Below are 19,002 nucleotides of genomic sequence, written 5' to 3'. Positions count from 1 at the left end.
ATATTGTTTAATCCTATTTAATGCTTTAAAAGCAAGCCTTGAATAAAATAAATTTGCATTATTGATTTATTTTTCTTTAAATAAGTTTTTAGTGTTAAGACCAAGGACTCTTAAAATTACATCAAAACGTTACAAAGGATTTTTAATTAATTAAAAAATTTGCAAATTTTTATTTTTTACTAAATTAGTAGAAATTAATTAATTAAAAAGTAGAAATTAGCTTTTGTTGAGATTTTGAATATACAAAATAAGTATGAAAAAGGATTTAAAGATATAATTTGCTAACCATAGCCAAAATAACTTATAAAATAAATCTAATTAAATAAATTAACAATAAAACATTTTACTTGATTAAAGCTAATTATTCTTCAATAAAAAAAACTAACTTTAAAGACTTTAAGAAATATCTTTTAAAATTAGATTTAGAAAGTATGCTCAAATATTTTTATAGTTTGCTCGAAGTAGAATGCAAAGACTAATAACATGGAGGTAAACAGAAATGATAAATGACAGATCTCATTTTAAGGATGAAAAGCATCAATATTTTTAAGCTAATAAAATGTTCAGTTAAAAAATAATATCTGAAAAAAGTAAATTGTATAATACTATGATTTATTTTGACAAAGCAGTTAAAAAGAGCAAGTAGAAAATTAATTGTTTAGAATATTTCTATAAATAAATACCTATTTTTTTACCACATACAAGATGCATAGAAGTTTGGTAGGCTTTAAAAATTTTTGCATCTCTTATATGCTTTTTTTGCTATTTTGTTTGCTTTAGCTTTGGTGCTCAGCTTCATTAACTATTTAGATTAGATATTATTCTTATTTGTTAGTTAATTTTGTTTTTAGATATGTTTGTTCATGCAAATACAGGAATATATGTCAAAGGTATACTATGCATAAGTAGGCAAACTATTTTTAAACACTACAAAGAATCAAGAGCGTTGCTATATGATTTTATATCTCAATTATTTCCATTTTCTTATTTTATTATCACAAATGATTAATGGGAGTCAAGGATAGTATAGTCATTGCTATTATTTATTGTTTTTAAATACAAAGATATAAATATGATTATAAATTAAATGAAAGATAAATTTTTACTAAATAAAAAAGCTTAAAATATTATTGAATTGATCAGTTTGTTTAAAAATATTCTTTTAATTTCTCATATTTTCGCCTGCTTTTGGTTAATAGCTGGTAAATTATCTATTAGCATTTATACATTACAAGATAGCTAAAGTGATAATTCTAATAATCCGCAATCCTGGATAGATTTGATGCTGCTAACAAATTCATCTTGGATTGTTCAATATATTTACTCTTACTATTTTATAACTGTTACTATGATTACAGTTGGCTATGGTGATATCAGGCCTACTAATGTAATTGAAGTATCTGTTTGCATTTTCCTAATGATGACTTGTTGTGTGATATTTGGATTCACAATTAATTCTATTGGCTAAATATTTTAAGATTTCTATTCAAAGGAAAATTTAATAAGATAAAAGAGATTTATAATCGGTAACTATATGATGAGAAAAGGAGTGACTAAATCGACTATGAAAGAAATATATTAATATCTAGAGTAATTTAACTGAATTAATTCATTATTAATATTACTTAAATCAAATTAAATAAATAAATAAAAGTTATTACTGGAAGGAGAAAAGTGACGAAAATTAACAAGAAGAATAAGAGATTATTTGCTAACTTTCTAACCGTTTAAGAGAAAATCTCTTAACAGAATCTTACCATGATATATTCAAGCAGAATTCGATTTTCAAGGACAATTTTAGCTACTAGACAATGCAAAAATGTCTTCCTTTGATTTAAGAATAAAGGTGTACACCCGAAGAAATTGTTTATAATTCAGATGTAAGTAGCTAAGATGTATGGATTTATTTTGTATAATCTGGAGAATTAGAGGTTTATATTTAACCGCCTAACAGTAAATGCTAACCATAAGACAACTCATCTACTTCTACAGTTTCAATTCTTAGAAAAGTAATAAATAAATATACTTTAAGTTTAATTAAAAATTTTTCTTTAATTTAAATATTAACTACCTTTATTATTTTTAAGATATAACATAACTAATATATAATCGCTTTTTTCAAATATACAATTATTTATTTAGGGAGATCATTTTGGTGAATTTTCTTTTTTCAGTGGTCAATAACCAAAGATGAATTTAAAGAGCTTAAGTTTCTCGAAATTGATTAAAATTAAGAGATCTGATTTTTTAAGAATATTGATTGAAGATCAGGAAGAATATGAAACATTTTGCATGATAAAAGATATGATATTACTTTAAAAAGATGGTACTAGGTTAAAAGTAAAATGTATTTCATGTAAAGATTACACACATGAAGTTGGAGACTGTCCTTATTTACATCTATAACCTAATAAATATAAAGCTATTGGATAGATGTCTTTGAGTTAACCTCATGTGTAAAGAGAAAAACCAAAATTAGAGAGACATTTAAAAACTAAACAAAATACTTTAAAACTAATAGAAATTAATGCTAATTAACTACTTGAATTTTTAAATGATAAGTATGAAAATCTGATTAACTATGAAGATAATTATCTACGTCTAAATTATGTAAGTCATCAAAACTCCTAATTTAGTTCTTCTCTGCAAAAGGAAGCAACATATTCTTATCATAATATGGATAATTTAACAAATTAGAGCAACCCTTTTTATAATAATTAATAGTTGAATTAAAACTCAAATTTAAATATAACATATCCTAATCGATTAAGTGTTTCAAGTGGGCCATAATTATATTATTAAAATTCTTCTTTCTTAAATTAGATGAATAGTGATCAAATGATAAAACCATAAGAGGGCCTTAATAGCTAAAGGTTTAATACCTTCTAAACTACTGAAACGGACGAATAATATGATAATACACGTAGTAATGAAGATATTTAAGAAATTGATAAGATAAAACAAATATCTGGAAACATTAAGAGACCTTCGTATTTTGGTACTTTTTAGCAAATGTAAAGTAATTTCAGTCGAACTTGCAGTATCTAAAGTTAGCTTCCATAAGAAAACAATTAATAAATCTAGCTAGTAAGTAAATAAGTAGCTCCAAAAAAAAATAGTATTCTAGCTAATTTGAATAATGGACCTCGAAAAAACTCCTAATAATTGTATACAAAGTAATTAGTTCCTACTAATAATAACTAATTCCAGAAAAAGATGACCAAATTTGTGACTGGAATACCTAGCTAAGTTTATGATGATTTTATAAAAAAATAGGTAGAATTGAAAATAAATAAAATAGATTATTTATCAGAATAATTTGACTTGTTTGAAGGAGATTTTGAAAAAATGAAAATTACGATAAATTATTTTTCAAATTTCAACTATTCTAAAATAATACTTAAACTTAAAAAAATGCAAAATATTCGAAAAAAGACTGTGTGTAAGCCTTTAGAATAAGCTAATACTAGAAATATACTCAGTAAAAGCTAAAAATATCAAGGAAGTAGTAACTCTTAAAATATATTTGAAAGCAATAAATAAAACTTTAAATAAGAATCCAAATTCAATCAAAATAATTCTAATACAAGAACAATATTTGCTGCAAACAATCATAAAATTGTTTCATAATCAATTTTTTATCCTTAGTCTAATAACGAAAAGTAACTTTTATCTTAGAATCAGTCTCTGTCAGAATCTAAATAACTAGATTTATCATAAAATGTAGACAAATTTATCACACAAGAAAGCAATGATTACTCTTTTAGCAAGATAAATCCAAACACTCCTTATCATAGTAGCTAAGATTTTAATAACTTTAAAATTATACAGTCCACTTAAAATAGAAAATGCTATGACTTTTAGTGATTTATAGAATAAATAATTCTCAATAAAATTAAATTAAAGACAGTAGAGCCGAATGGCTGATGTGTTTAAATATAATTTAAGTCAAAATAAATAATTTTATAATAGGATTTAATTAACAATATTTATAATTAATTTTAATTTATATCAATCTTTATAATTTTTCAATTAAAAAAATATTAATTTTATTTTTAGTTTATAAAGTTTTCTTATAAGACATTTATTCAGTATTTAAAAAACAAAAACTTAACAAATATTATTTGAAAAAATATTTAGATTTTTTGATTTAAAACAAGAAAAATTAGATTTAATAATTGCTTTTAGAATTTAATTTTAAGATCTTATTTATTTTTCACTCAGTTTGTCTTAAATTTCTTTGGAAATGTCTTAAAAATTAAATTGATTAAGTATTTAATAGTTTTGATTATGAAAATAGCAATGACAATTATTAATATCCCTATTTCACAATAATCAAAAAAATAGTTTCTCCATACTTGTAAAGTAAACCTAATAAGGTAATGACTACTTCTATTTAAAAAAGTTTGGGTGTGTGATTCTTTTATGTTTTCCCAAGGCTGAATAGTAATTGAAAGTTTAGGGTTTTCGTGTTTATCGTAAATGACAAAATTAATTTTTGTATTATTTTTGTTATTTGAATCTATTTAAATATCAGCGACAGCATAGTTTAAATCAAATAACCTGTGTTTTTTTTCCTATTTAAAATCAGAAAGATATTAGATAAACTAAGTAGAAATGTAAATTTACACTGTAGGTGTTAGGCAGGAAAGTATCGATAAAAAATTTTGGGAACTTAGAATAACCCAAGCTATGAGAAATTCCACTACTAGTAATTTCAAAAAGAGTGTAACCTATTGCTATATTTTTATATTAATACATATTTATTTATTAAGTAAATTGAAAATTTTACTTTAAATAGAATCAGGTTCTGATAAAATTTCTGCAAAGTGAACATCTCCACTCAAGATGACAACTCCTAAAAAGATAATAGATTAAATTTAATCAATTTTCAATTTTTAGAATAGAATTAATTACTTTTTGTATCCTTATACTTTTTAAAGAGATCAAAAAGCCTTTCCCTACTTTGATTGTACCAATATTCAGTTACAAGTCTATCATCTGGTAAAACTTACATACCACTAGTCAATAAGATGACATTAGCATTTTCATCCTAAAATTCATTATCAAGCCATTTCCACTAAGCCTCACCTTCAAGGAATGAAAATGGTAATTATCAATTAAAAAATAAAAAATATAATCTAAATAAATTATACCTAACATTTCTGTTGCTCCTTTTCGATAAGGGTCTCTAGAATACCTAACATCAAGCATAACTAATTTTACTTACTTTGTGTGACCCAAATAATAAGAAGTGTATATTCCATCTTGCTAAGTTCTTCTAATACTATCTTTAGGTTCGTTTAAAAAATTCAAAAATATTTCTCTCATTTCTTCTTTTTGTATATGTAGTCTATCACCTAATTTATTTTTATTTTATGAACATTTAAAATATAATTCAAAAGAATTAAAATTTATTTTAAAATATAATTCAAAAGAATTAAAATTTATTTTAAAATATTTTTTAAAAAAATTATTTTTAATTTAAATAGTGAAATTATTAATAATAAATAAATAAATATCAACCTATTTTCTTAATTTTTTTTAAAGAACTTGTTTTAAAGTATAAAATTATCAAAAATATTTAAAATTCTAATAAAAATAAAACATTTGATTTTTTTAATGTTTCATAAATAAAATAAAGAGTTTACCATCATTTACACCATAGTCATGATCATCCCAAATTCCAATTATTTTTGTTTAATTATTTTATAACAATTTTTGATACCCTGGGTCATTTGTAGTTGAATCAAATAGTTGCTATGCTTGAGTAAAATTATAAACATATGCAGCATCTCCTAATTAAAATTGTAAGAGATTATAATCATTTTAGATAATTGATATGAAAAATGTATACCCAACCAAGCGAATATATCAGGATTGTGTTTGGTTATATTATGAAAAAGTGATACTGGTCCGTGTTTTTATTATCTATCAAAAGCAAAACAAGAGGCTTTTTTAGTTTATAATTAATTTATATTTAAACAAACAAACAAAAATAAATGATAAAAATATTTTTAAAATTAATTTAATTCAATACCAAATATAAATTTAATATGATTTCCTGTTTCATCTTTTGTTTAAATTATTTACTAGCAATTATGCAGTAAAAGATTAATTAAGAAAACTAATATTAGTTTTTACATCATTTTTTACTTTATTAAATATTTTCACACAAATAAATATTATAATAAAAATAAATGTTGGCTTATTTCAACTAAGAAAACACTAACTATAAAATAGAAAAATGAATTATCAGATTTTATTAGTCTTCTACGAAATTATCTATCTTAATTCTTTTTATTTTATTTCTCAATATATTTAATCTATTTTTATTTGTTTAAGTTTAAAGTAGATAAAGTTTATTTTTTGATAGACAAAATACTTTGATACAAATAAAATGATTTATAAATAAAATTTTTAATTAAAATTTATTTTATTCAAATATAAATAAATAAATAATTTTCATGTATTTTTTTTAGTTATTTAAAACAGTAAAATTTTTTTGCAGATAATAAAAGCCAAAATTAAAATAACAAAAGCTATAATAGTTAAAGCTATTCCAATTTTTCTATGCTCTATAATTTATTTTTTAAACATTTGAATTATCCATCTAAAAAAACGATGATCATCCATTGTATTATTGGAGTTACTCATATTTAACTACTTTTATTCCAATAAATTAATATATTTTTAGTTTTTTGCCAAATAAGCTATCTTAAACTTATTATTTTATTTCTCAACGTAATTAATCTATTTTTGTTTGTTTTAAGTTACAGCATAAATTTTTTAATAGGCAAAATACTTTCATATTAATAAATATTTTATGAATAAAATTTTAAATATGTAAATTTAAAAAAGTAGAGAAATGAATTATTTTTATCTATTTTCAGTTTGTCTTTTATTTTTGTTAATTTTTTATTTTATTTTGGTAACAATCGTACAATATTTTGCAGATAAAGTAAGCCAAAATTAAAATTACAAAAGCGATACTAGTTAAAGCTATTCCAGCTTTTCTATACTCTATAAAATAGTTTTTGAACATCCAAATAATCCATCTTTTATAACGATGATCATCCCTTGTATATTTTGAGTTAGTCAGGTTTAACTACTTTTATTCCTATTTCCATGGTTCAATTTTAACTTACAATCTAGTAGCATTATTTTGATCTTTTATACTAATTTCTAATTATGTGTTTTCTTTATTTTCTGGATCAATTTTTATGTCAACTAGGGCATAGTTAAAATCCATCAATCTATGTTGTCTATCCTTTTTTAATAGTTAATTTTTAATTTTTTAAATAAAAGTCTCTAATCTACATTAAAAGTGTTTGGCAGAAATCCATCAACAATAAATTGAGGAAATTTATAGTCCATGATATGATGAGTGAGACCACTACTAGTGATTTCAATGATATTATAACCAAATTCTAATTTCATTAAAATAAAAAAATTATTTCATTTTTTTGTATGGTTTTTATTTTTTTTGTCAAATTATTAAAAAATATCATTTAAAATAAAAGATTGAATACTATTAACTGAATTAGGTTCAACAAGTATTTCTGCTAAGTGTATATCTCCACTTATTAATATGACTCCTGATATAAATTTTAAAAGTTAATAAAATTTAATATTTAAATAATTTAATTACTTTGATGGTCTTTGTGTTTTTAAATCAAATTAAATAACCTGTTTCTACTATCAGGATACCACTTCTCAGGAATAACTCTATCGTCTGGTAGTATTTAGCATCCACTAGCTAAAATTATTGTATGAGAATGAGGGTCATTGAACTCATTTTCAAGCCATTTCCATTAATCAGGACCTTAAAAAATAGTTTTAAAAATTTTAAGTTTATGTAAAAAAAGTTACCTAATATGTCTGAGTGCTCAAACCAGAATGAATCTCTTGAAAATCTAACATCAAGAAGAACTAATTTGACTTTTTTCGTACTTCCAAGATAATAAGAGGTATAGATACCACCAGGTTGAGTTCTTCTAATGCTATTCTTAGGTTCTCCGATATAGTCTAAATAAATTTACCTTGTTTCATGTTTATGCTTATAGTTCTTATCTCCTTTAAAAAAAAACATTTAAATAAATATTATAAGAATCTTTAATCTACCATCGTTTCTTCCGTAATCATGATCATCCCAAACACCAATAATTTGAGTAATGTTATTACTTTAAAGCATTTTATAACCTTTCTCGTTTTTAGTAAACTCAAAGGCTGGTATAAAATCTTCAAATAATTTTGGGTAACCAAAATCTCCTAAAATTTAATAAAAATTAAATTTTATTGATTAATATTGAAAAAAATTACCTAACCAAGCAAACACATCAGGTTTTTATTCAGATATTTTTTCAAATATAGAAGTTCTATTTAAAGCAGTCAATCTTCTCTCGGAAAAGCAAGACCCTTGATTAAATTTAATGAAATTGTTTTGCAAAAAGAAAAAGAATGTAATTTTACCAAAGCTAAAAAGAAAATTTTGGCCTTTTACATCCTAGGAACGTAGTATTTACTATGCGTTTGCAAAGTAGATTAAGCATATAATTATTGATATTTTTACAATTATTTTAACCATTTTCAATATTTAAGAATTCTATTTAACAAATCAAATGTTTTTAATATAAATTAATTATTTATAAAAAATAGTTTGTAAATCTTTTTAAGCAATCATGACAAATAAATATTGAGAAAAAAACACGTGTAGTTTTAGTTAACTAAATTTAATTCCTGATTTATCCAAATTCAATATTTAAACTAAATTATTTTTAAATTAATTTTAATTCTTACAAATTCCTACAAATCTTTTAAATTATTTAGAAAAATTTAACTAATAAAAAATTTAAATATAATTTTATATTGGCTTATTGCTATTTCATTAATTAATAACTAGTTTGCTAAACTAAAAAGTATTTTAGACATTCAGTCACTATCATTTTCACTTTCAGAGTTAATTATTTCAATTTTTTATTTCTTTTTATTTTGTATTTTTTATGCAGAAATGCTTGCTCCTTTAATGCATAGCTGTTTATCTGTACTATTAGGAAGCTATAGAAAATTCTCCTTCTTTATTTTAGATTGCTCTTTTGGAGATATTTCATCATCTGAAAGTTTATATTCATTTGTTTAAATATTTTGACTAGGTAAGTCTAAATTCTCACTAGCTAAATTAGACATTTCGATTTCCAAATCAAAATTATTATCTTTGATTTTTGTCTCTTAAAATTATTTATTAAGCTGATCAAGACTATTAGAAAACATACTTTCTAATTGGTTTAGGTTGACTGAGTAGCTTGGCGGAGATAAATTAGTAGAGAGAGCATAATTTTAATTTTGATTATTTTACTAATTTTTAAAGTTCTTAGAGTTTTAAGTTTTAAAAGCATCAATCGTCTTTTGTCTGACAAAATTTGTGTAAGCTTACTAACATTTAGAATGAAGAACATATTCAAAATAGTGAGAAATGTCTTTTTCATCCTCTATTTTTTGATTGCAGTGATGACAAATTAAAATACAAGTGTCATGCACAATCTAATTATTATGTAGAACAAATATGCCTTACGGGTTTTAATCGTGGCATTTTTGGCATGTTAAACACCCTGTATGATAATAGCTTCCATTGATCAGTTACTCATTCTCTTTTATAACCCTCTTGCATTTTTAACACACTTCAGAACATTTTTTCTTGCATTTTTTGCAGTAGATAAACTTTTTGTCTGCACTAAAAAAAAACTCTTACTTTTCCTCTATTCCAAAATTGCACCCTTGGCAAACAAAGCACTCTAAATGAAAGCTTAAATTCTTCGCACTTATATATTTTCCTTAAATAAAGTTTTTGCATTAATGGCAAATGGGCGCTATAATTTATTTGTAATCGTCTTCACAATATATTTTATTTCTATACTCATAAAAAAGTCTATTTGTTAGCTTTTGATTGCATTAGTTGCAACGAAAATGATCAATATGATACTTCTTTTAACCTAAAATCACACATTATTTTTCTTTAATTCTATTTTTACACTAAAAGCAAATAGGGTATTTAGTATTATCGCCTTATTTTTTTTTATCTGATGAAGAAGGATTCTAATTTTGCTTTTAAGGAGAAAGCGAAGGACTTTTTGATCCCAACAAATTACTATTTGAGTTCATAAAAATAGCATAAAATAATATTTATACTAAATAATTTGATTAAATTAAGAATTCTCATCAAATATTCCTAATCTGATTTTTATCAAAACTATTAAATTTAAAAATTTTGGCATGTAATAGTATTAAAAAATCCTAAAATATCTCTTTTAAGCCTGATTCATTTTAAAGAATTTATAACCCAATATTTACTATAAAAATTTTATCTAAATTATAATATCTAATTCATCAATTAATTTAAACTTGTTAATTTTAGAGTGTTATAAAATATTACCTAAAAAGAAAAATAATTTATTAATTTTACTTATTTTGTTTATTTATTTTATGTACTAATTTATTAATTTATATGTTTGTTTTTGAACTATGAATTTATTTATAAAATTGTTTTTGTTTGCAAAATTGATTAAAAGAATAATTTATTTATATAATTTGATATATTTATATTGTTAGTTAAGGTTATTTGTTTATTATTTTTATATTATTTATTTATCTTAGCTCAAAATAAATAAGCATCTAGTTTTTTCATTAACTAAGATACATTTTTATTACTTCTTTAGCACTTCTCATTGTATTATACATTTTTATCATATCATCTAATGTTTCATTTCTGTAAATCATTGTAGATGGACCACACTTCATGCAACTTATAGATGCCTCAGATACATCAGCTGATTCATTTGTTTTTTAAAAAGAGCTATCTTTTGTATAGTGACACTTTTTACAGTAGTTATGGCCACAAGGAACACACGTAATTGCTTCTTCTAAAATTTCCTCACATTTAGCACAAACTAAGTGGTACTCTACTTTTGTCTAAATATATAAAAATAAATAAATATATAAAATAAATACTATTCTATTATAGAGTATTTACTTGTGCTATATCAAACTATTTAAGTACAGGGATTTATTCTGTAGCTTTTCTTGATTTCTCTTCGTCTTGTTATATTTTGTTTATTTTATCTACCATTTGTTTATTTAAAAAGCTCATTTCATCTACTTTACTCTGAAAGCTTTGAACCATGTCTTTATTTGGGATTTCAGATATGTGCTGATCTATTACTTTTTTCAAGCTCAAAATTTCTTCACTCAAACCAATATAATTGAAGGTTCCATTTTACTTTGATTACTAAACGCCTCTCTTTTTTAGCCATTCAAGATGTTGATTTAACTAATTAACTTCGTCCTACAATTTTGTTGCCTTCTTTTTTTCGTCATCGTATTTTTGCTGCAGCTACTGTATTTAAACAGCATTTTCATTTATTCTATCTTACCTTTCTTTATTTAATCTCTCAATGTTCTCCACAATTTCTAACTTGAGCAGAGTATACTCATTCCTTAGAAATACTTTAACTATATCACTACCATTTTTAATTAATTTTATTTTTTCATTTAAGTCATCATACGACTTTTTATAATCCCTGAGTTGCTAATCAACCTTCAAAATTTCCTCCTTTTTTATAATAATTATAAATTATATTTTAAAATATGGATTAAATATTTTTAGATATAACATAGTAATAAATAATAAATCGAATTTTTATTACCGATTGCTCTTAAATATATTTTTCATATTATTCTTTTTCTCTACTATGAGATTCTTTTGTTTTAATTTACCATTCTCTTAAAGACTAGCTCTCTTTAAAGAGATTATCGTTTTAAGCTTTAGACGTAGCTAAATTACTTTCTAATACAGTAATTTATATATTGAACTCCTAAAGCTATCTCATATTTTACTCACATTTATTACATATTTGTTATACTTCAGCCTAAGTTTCTTATATTTACTCTAAATCTTTTTATTCTTTGATTGGATTTTATTTGCTAATTTACAAACTTTGTATCTACTCTAATGCTTATTATAGTTAAGTATTTAATACATTGATCTGTTCTTAATACTTTGTTGAATCGCTTTCATGCTATGCTTTTAAGTTACTAATTTACTGTCTATAGTACTCATTAATTTGTACCTTCTTTTCTATTTAAATTAATTAATCGTCTTGCATATAAAAGGAACTTTTTCTTTCATTGTTTATTGGCTAAGATTTTAGATTTAACTACCTCATTGCCTCTATCTCTTATCTCATCCTTTTTACTTCTGCCTCTAATTTTCTAATCTCTTATTTTAGCTCAAAATTATCTTACTTCAGCTTAATAAGCTGGTTATTTTTCTCAAAATTCATCCCTTTTTCTAGCATAAAATCTAACCTGTTTTAATCTGCATCTATTTAAAGCTAAGTAATAGGAGAAGTAAACTTTACAGGTTTTGCTTCTTCTAAAGTTTGGCTTGCTTACAGAGGAATTTTAGTGTAGCTTGATTTAACAGAAGATGGAGACTGTTTTTTCATCAATAAAGTACAATTAAAATATAATATTTTTTTAAAATTAAATTTATACTTAAGTATTTTGCAAATAATTTGCTTGTAAAGGATTCTCATATATTCCACTAACATTTCTCACTATTTAATTAGAAGAAGATGGAGGTTTAAATTGAATTTAGCTCTTAGCCAACATTTATTTTTTTTATATCTTTTATTCTTCGCTAGTATCTAATATTTACTGAGTTCTTCTATTGAAAAAATTCTTATACTCGTTTTGATTTGCATTACTGACACTGTTGCTTTGAGGAATATCTTCATTATAATCAATATTAGTAAAACTAGATTTTTTAAGAGCAACTTTTATAGGAGTATGATTCTATCTGATCAAGAGCTATTCATTTACATTTTTGGCTTTAGAATAATTCTCTATCTTAGGAAGGAGCTTCATAGAGGAGCTATGCTTTGCAGTAGTTGTAGTAGAAGTACTTTTTATAATAGGCTATTTTGAGCTATTCATAAATGCTTAAATATAAATTCACCTTACTTACTTACTTTTTTTATTTATTTCAGTATTTTTTAATTATAATTTATAATTAGTGGAAATAAATAACAATATAAAAAAACTAATTAATTAACTCATACATATTTCCAAACACAAAGCACATTTTTATGATGTAATTTTAATAAAAAAGACCCAATAATTATTAATAATTTAATTGATGTATAAATGATTAATATAAAATTTAAAGCTAGCTTATCTTCTCTAAGAGCTAACAAGAAAATAAATTTATATACATTTTAATGGATTATTATTGAGGCTATTTAATGGTATTTATAAATTATATTATATCTGAATGTGTTTTTAAAATGCAAAGATTTAAAATTGTTATAATTTTAATATCAGGCTAGATTTTAGTATTTTCTGTTATGGAGTGCCTCTATGTATTGGTCAACATCAGGAACAGTTTGATCTACTAATTTTCTAATTAATTTACTTGCCCATCTTCTTTCAGCATCTATTTATTTATTTATTGTTTTAAATTTAGGTTTGTTAGGGATAATTAAAAGAAATTATATTTATTCAGTAACTTAATTTAATAAAAATAATCTTTTTAACGCTTAAAATAAATACCTTTGCAAATATCAGATATATTTCTTCCTGACAAGTTTTCTGAATTTTCTGCTAATTATCTTAACTGATCCTCTGATAAATGCTTTGCATATCTTTTAAAAATAGCTTATCTTGAGTGAACATCTGGTTTTTCAAATTTGATGCTCATATCAATTCTAGATAGCATTGCAGGATCTAAGTCCTATTTACGATTTGTAGCGCAAACTAAAAGAACATCTGATGAGCTTTCAAAACTGTCAATTTTTCTTAGTAAAGTAGATAAAATTCTTCTAGAAGCTTCATGCATTTCAGAATCTAATTAATTTAAAATTAAAATGATTACCATTCACAAATTACAATGTAATTTATAAAATATACCTCTAGTTCCAGCTATAGCATCTATTTCATCGATAAATATGATGGATTTTCCTAACATTTTTGTGGCTTCCCATAAATCTGCAAACTTTTTTTCAGCTTCACCATAATACTTTGACATGATTGACTCAAGAGGCATATATATAAGTGGGATGCTGACTTACTGAGCAATAATCTTAGCAGAGGTTGTTTTACCAGTACCTGGTGGCCCTTCAAATAAAACAGCCTTTGGTCTGTTAGGTTCTTGCTTCATTCTAGTTGCTAATAATTAACGAAGAAAAAATAAACAAAATGAAAAAGAAAAAGAATAAATTTACCAGCTGTTATTTAATCATATATTTCTGGATATTATAAAGCCAATAAAACTGTGTCTTCAATATCTCTTTTTTACTACTCGTAGCCAGCCAAATAATCCTAAATTCAAATAATTTCTTAAAATAAGCTTTTTCATAAAATATTTTTAGTTAGTTACCCAATCTAAATTAATTTATTTTGCATCTGGAAGAAAAACAGAAACTCCAAGTTCTTCTAATTTATTAATTGCATCAGTTCTTTCTTTTTACTAATCTCTTTAAGATTTTTACTTGCTTTAATTTTTAGGGTCACTGCTACCAAATTAATTTGGAGCTGCTTTCATTCTGTCTTTAACAAAAGAATGCTATTAAGGCTAAATAGCTGTCCTATAGACATTAATCACTGCTTCCATATCTGTCTCAGATATTTCTTCAGTCTTTTCAATAGAAAATTTAAAGCCAGGTCTATCAGAAATCATCTCTCCTGTTACACATATAGTTCCTTTATTGTATACTCCTATAAATATAATTATTTTTAACCTTTCATTTAACTTTATTATCAAAAAATTCAAAAAAATAAATACTTCCGTTTTGTTTCTCCTTTTTTTCTTCGAAATCGATTTATAAAGTAAGCATATTTCCATCTTTAGCAGTTTGCATATTTTTGAATACAAAGACTGATTTGTCTTTCTTCTCTAAAGTAGTAACTGCAGTAATAAATAGTTAAAATAAATCACAATTTCTTTGATCAACAATAAATTCCATCACATACCAATTACCTCTAGTAGTATATCTTTAAAACAAAAAATAAGATTAGCTTCGTTTTACATGATTAATTAGTTAGTTTAAGTAATTAAGTATCAAATTTAAAATACAAATTATCTTTTATTACTAAATACTATTTCAGTAGAATATTCAAATTTATTACTTTATTTCAGGAAAGGCAGCCATTTAAGTACCGAATTCCTTTTTCATTTTATTAATTTATATTTCAATAGTTTTTCTCGCTTTTTATATTTAATCATCTTCAATGCACTAAACAATCTACTTGTGATAATATGAGCTAAGAATTCCTATAAGCAAGAGATTTCTGTAAAATGCATGATTTTAAAATATTTTGGAATGAGCTTATTAAAACACTTATTGTCTGCGATTTGAAAAGCTATATTATTTAGACCATGGCCTGAGAATATTAGAAAAGTATTATCTAATGTAGTTTAACTTCTATTTAAAGAAATTCATTTGCCTCAAATTCTTTAGACTAATATTTTACACACTTATTGTAAATTATATATTTTTAGAAGATTTCTACGAGTTTCTGATTTAAATGTATCTTCGTATAATCTAGCATTAAAAAAAATTATGATTTAGAAATTTCTGATTCTGATAGAATTTTCAAAATATTTCTTCATTTCAATAATAAATTTAAAAATATTTTTTTCTCATTTCACTTTTGTTTCTAAAAATTATTTTATTTTTAGAAAAAATGTTAAATATTTAGTAAACAACATTTAAAAAAAAATGAACGACTAAATTAGTATTAAAAAAAAAGCGCTCGATGTAGGGATCGAACCTACGACCTTGCGGTTAACAGCCGCATGCTCTAACCAGCTGAGCTAATCGAGCGTTTCAATATTATATTTGCTTAAGTAATCAATCTAATATGATTAATTTATCATCAAAGAAATTCTAAATATATCATTTATTACAAATTAAAAATTTTTTTTCATATTATTCTTTAATAAAAAAATAAACTAATTATTGAAATTATCTAAAAAAAGCGCTCGATGTAGGGATCGAACCTACGACCTTGCGGTTAACAGCCGCATGCTCTAACCAGCTGAGCTAATCGAGCTACATGTAAAATTTAAAATAAATTTATATGATTTTCAGACTGACTACTGAAAGAAATATAATTTTTATTTTTTTTCAATTTTTCTAAATTACATTTTTAGTAAAATCCTATTCATTTAAATGAAATACATTTTTTATTAGTAAATGTTTTTGCTTAAAAATCAACTTTATGATTCTAATCTAATTTAATAAATTTCGAGAATAAACTTTTATTTTTTTATCTATACTGAATCATTCTTAATTACAAATCATCTATATATGAAAAAATAAAATAAAAAAATTATGAATTATATTTATTTTAAATAATTAAAGTTTTGTTGATTTAATCTTTAACTATAACAAATTTATAAAAATTTCAGATAAACTATGGAGTTTAAGTGATTGTGAAATTATCTATGTTCAAAACTAAAAGATAAAAGATATTTTAAGCATATTTATTAAATACTAAAAGCACTCTTAATTAACTACAATAACTATAAAATAAAGTAATCAATTTTTAGATGGCTCTGATCATCACAAATTTTATAAAATAACCTGAGCAGAAATTAAAAAAAGTAATTTACTTTATTTTAAATAGGTTTTGGTAAAATTAAGATAACAAATAATATAAAAGGCATATTAATTATTTTCTCAATATATATATATTCACATCAAATAGAATATAAGATAATTAGTTCGATAAATTAATTGATAGGAGAATAAGTAAAAAGTAATACATTTCATTTATGAATCTGCAAGCTACCTTATAAAAGCACAAATCAAAAGAGGGTTGGTTAGAAAAGAAAAGTCCTAGATTGTTGGTAGGATTTTAAAAAAGATATTTTAGTATTGGAGAAGTTAAGGATCAATTTTATTTACTCTATGACAAGTCATTACCTTAAAAAGATAAAATACCAAAAGGTGCTATTTTGATTAGCTAGATTGATAAAATAGTTACAAAAGATGACTCAAAAGAGTTCAGCTTCAAATTTAGTGATAGAAATTTTATTTTGAAAGCTCCAAATGTTTAAACAAAAAAAGAGTGGATCGAAACTATTGAATTTTTAAAGGAGTATCTTATTTCTAAAGGAACTTCAAGCGATGAGTTAGGATCTAAAAAAGCATGGAGGTTTAATGTAAATTTTTATTATTTTTCCATTATCAAATCAACTGCAAAATACAAATAAATAAATAATTAATATAAAGGCTTTAAGATAAATTATTTTATTAACTTTTTCTTTTTCAAGTTAAATCATTCCATAAACATGAAATAGGATTTATTTGATATTTCTTTAATATTTTTATAAATTAGAAATTAGATGCTGATAAACAAAGAAATTTAAGACTTAACCAAGAAAAAAAGAACCAAGATGAAGAAGAGGTCAAAAAAATAGAAGTAAAAGATGAAGAAATGCAAAAAATTAAAGGCATAAGACCTTACTTTGAAAAATATGAGGAAGAAATCCTCCAAAATCATGTTGTGCAAGGATTTTTATACAAAAAAAAAGAAAAGTTACACACAAAGATAATTTAACCTACCCTTCGCTGGTTCTTTTTTTTTAGCAAATATAACTTAACAGAAAATGCTTCTCACACTAATGACTTTGATTTAGATGATTTGCCTCCTTTCATTAACCCAAATGTCTTATATTACTTCGATAGTAAGTATGACGATTCCAAAATGTAAGGAGAGATTCACGTCAAAAATATCATCAGCATTAAAAAAATAGACTTGAAAGTTGAAGATGACAATATTTTAAAAAAAGGTGTTGGGTTTATAGGAAATTAAATGGTTAAAGTTATAAATAAAACAGCTGAAATTACCTTTCTTGATAAATTAGGTGCTCATATCCATTAATTTGAGTTCATCTTCTAAATCGTAGCTAAAAAGGGAAATAAAGAAACAACTCATAACTTTTATTCTGAGTCTCTTATATAAATTGAAAAATGGGTAAACTCTTTACAAAAAGCTAAAGATATGTATCATTAAGAGTAAGAAGAAATTGAGAAATAAAATCAAACAACAGAGGGAGAGTCTCCAAACAAAACTTCTGATGCAAATTAAACAGTAGGAGATGATGAAGAAAAATAATCACCATCAAAATCTATTGGAGAAGAAGAAACTCCAGTTGGCAACACCACTGATGAAACTAAATTATCGAGGAACTAAATAATCTTCAAATAATCTATAAAAATCAAGTTAAATAGCAAGCTGAAAATTGGATGGAAAGATAAAATATGTATCGTAAAACGTTAAATTATACAATTGTTCAACAATGAATAAGATGTATCAAATGGAGAAGTAGATGATTATATAATTATAAAAGATATTGAAAAAGTAGCGCAAGATGAAAAGCTAACAAAGTTTCGCATAGAAACAAAAAAACATGAGCAAAGAAGATTTAAACTTAAAAGTGAGCAGGATTGTGCTTGGTGGGTTAGAGTCATTTAATAATTAATAGCAGATGAAAATACTCCCTTAGAAGAACTACGCGAATAACCTCAAGCAAGTGCAAAAGAATCTAAATAAGCAGATAATAAAAATGTTTCAATTAATGATACTAAAAATGATCTTGATTCTGAAATAATATTTGATCCTAAAAATCGTCCTAAATCTAATGGCAGCTTCTAATTTATAGATGACTTAAGATTAAAAGCAGAACGTTCATCAAAATCTGAATCAACGGTAGAAAGAAAGACATCTTTTTTTCAAAAGCTATTTGGTTGTTGTGTCGATCCAAGATAGGATGATTTTGATCCTTATGAAAATAATCCAGGAACAAATAAACTATAAAAAAAGCTAATTTCTTGATCAAATTATTGAATAAACAATCACAAATATTTGATCAATTATATTTATTCATATTTCTAAAACAAAAAAAATATTAAAATATAGAATTAACATTATTAACTTAAA

The 19,002-nt window shown here is 23.7% G+C and overlaps 8 protein-coding genes across 8 annotated transcripts; 3 read left to right on the top strand and 5 right to left on the bottom strand. All coding sequences in view use genetic code 6, as the record gives it.

Annotated features, from left to right (window-relative positions):
• Positions 1–1,348: 1,348 nt before the first annotated feature.
• TTHERM_00241620 (cyclic nucleotide-binding domain protein) lies at positions 1,349–3,867 on the top strand (the record flags this gene model as incomplete). The annotated part of the gene is made up of 3 exons (XM_001024886.2): positions 1,349–1,590; positions 1,655–2,009; positions 2,143–3,867. 3 exons carry the CDS (start codon positions 1,349–1,351, stop codon positions 3,865–3,867), a joined length of 2,322 nt encoding a protein of 773 aa, XP_001024886.2.
• A 353-nt stretch (positions 3,868–4,220) lies between these two features.
• On the bottom strand, positions 4,221–6,149 carry TTHERM_00241610 (PhoD-like phosphatase; the record flags this gene model as incomplete). The annotated part of the gene is made up of 8 exons (XM_001024885.2): positions 4,221–4,577; positions 4,630–4,739; positions 4,793–4,858; positions 4,918–5,091; positions 5,157–5,360; positions 5,652–5,798; positions 5,858–5,953; positions 6,041–6,149. The coding sequence occupies 8 exons, from the start codon at positions 6,147–6,149 to the stop codon at positions 4,221–4,223; spliced, it is 1,263 nt and encodes a 420-aa protein (XP_001024885.2).
• Positions 6,150–6,889: 740 nt separating this feature from the next.
• Positions 6,890–8,587, bottom strand: TTHERM_00241600 (phosphodiesterase/alkaline phosphatase D-like protein; the record flags this gene model as incomplete). The annotated part of the gene is made up of 8 exons (XM_001024884.2): positions 6,890–7,270; positions 7,321–7,430; positions 7,533–7,598; positions 7,652–7,825; positions 7,873–8,076; positions 8,125–8,271; positions 8,323–8,418; positions 8,473–8,587. The coding sequence occupies 8 exons, from the start codon at positions 8,585–8,587 to the stop codon at positions 6,890–6,892; spliced, it is 1,293 nt and encodes a 430-aa protein (XP_001024884.2).
• A 344-nt stretch (positions 8,588–8,931) lies between these two features.
• On the bottom strand, positions 8,932–10,158 carry TTHERM_000241599 (LIM domain protein; the record flags this gene model as incomplete). Its single annotated transcript, XM_012800225.1, has 1 exon — positions 8,932–10,158. One exon carries the CDS (start codon positions 10,156–10,158, stop codon positions 8,932–8,934), a length of 1,227 nt encoding a protein of 408 aa, XP_012655679.1.
• Positions 10,159–10,677: 519 nt separating this feature from the next.
• TTHERM_00241590 (LIM domain protein) lies at positions 10,678–12,990 on the bottom strand (the record flags this gene model as incomplete). The annotated part of the gene is made up of 4 exons (XM_001024883.2): positions 10,678–10,965; positions 11,027–11,605; positions 11,700–12,488; positions 12,550–12,990. 4 exons carry the CDS (start codon positions 12,988–12,990, stop codon positions 10,678–10,680), a joined length of 2,097 nt encoding a protein of 698 aa, XP_001024883.2.
• Positions 12,991–13,373: 383 nt separating this feature from the next.
• Positions 13,374–15,590, bottom strand: TTHERM_00241580 (AAA family ATPase; the record flags this gene model as incomplete). Its single annotated transcript, XM_001024882.2, has 7 exons — positions 15,181–15,590; positions 14,837–15,045; positions 14,432–14,769; positions 14,277–14,373; positions 13,963–14,220; positions 13,606–13,899; positions 13,374–13,489 (listed from the first exon to the last, which is right to left on the bottom strand). Exons 1-7 carry the CDS (start codon positions 15,492–15,494, stop codon positions 13,374–13,376), a joined length of 1,626 nt encoding a protein of 541 aa, XP_001024882.2. The 5' UTR covers positions 15,495–15,590.
• A 183-nt stretch (positions 15,591–15,773) lies between these two features.
• On the top strand, positions 15,774–16,157 carry TTHERM_000241579 (hypothetical protein; the record flags this gene model as incomplete). The annotated part of the gene is made up of 2 exons (XM_012800224.1): positions 15,774–15,901; positions 16,034–16,157. 2 exons carry the CDS (start codon positions 15,774–15,776, stop codon positions 16,155–16,157), a joined length of 252 nt encoding a protein of 83 aa, XP_012655678.1.
• Positions 16,158–16,831: 674 nt separating this feature from the next.
• Positions 16,832–18,897, top strand: TTHERM_00241550 (PH domain protein; the record flags this gene model as incomplete). Its single annotated transcript, XM_001024881.1, has 2 exons — positions 16,832–17,221; positions 17,398–18,897. The coding sequence occupies 2 exons, from the start codon at positions 16,832–16,834 to the stop codon at positions 18,895–18,897; spliced, it is 1,890 nt and encodes a 629-aa protein (XP_001024881.1).
• Between the last annotated feature and the right edge of the window lie 105 nt (positions 18,898–19,002).

Source organism: Tetrahymena thermophila (genome assembly GCF_000189635.1).
Source record: "Tetrahymena thermophila SB210 genomic scaffold scf_8254373, whole genome shotgun sequence".
NCBI classification, from domain to species: Eukaryota; Ciliophora; class Oligohymenophorea; order Hymenostomatida; family Tetrahymenidae; genus Tetrahymena; species Tetrahymena thermophila.
This window is presented reverse-complemented; position numbering and strand designations above follow the sequence as displayed.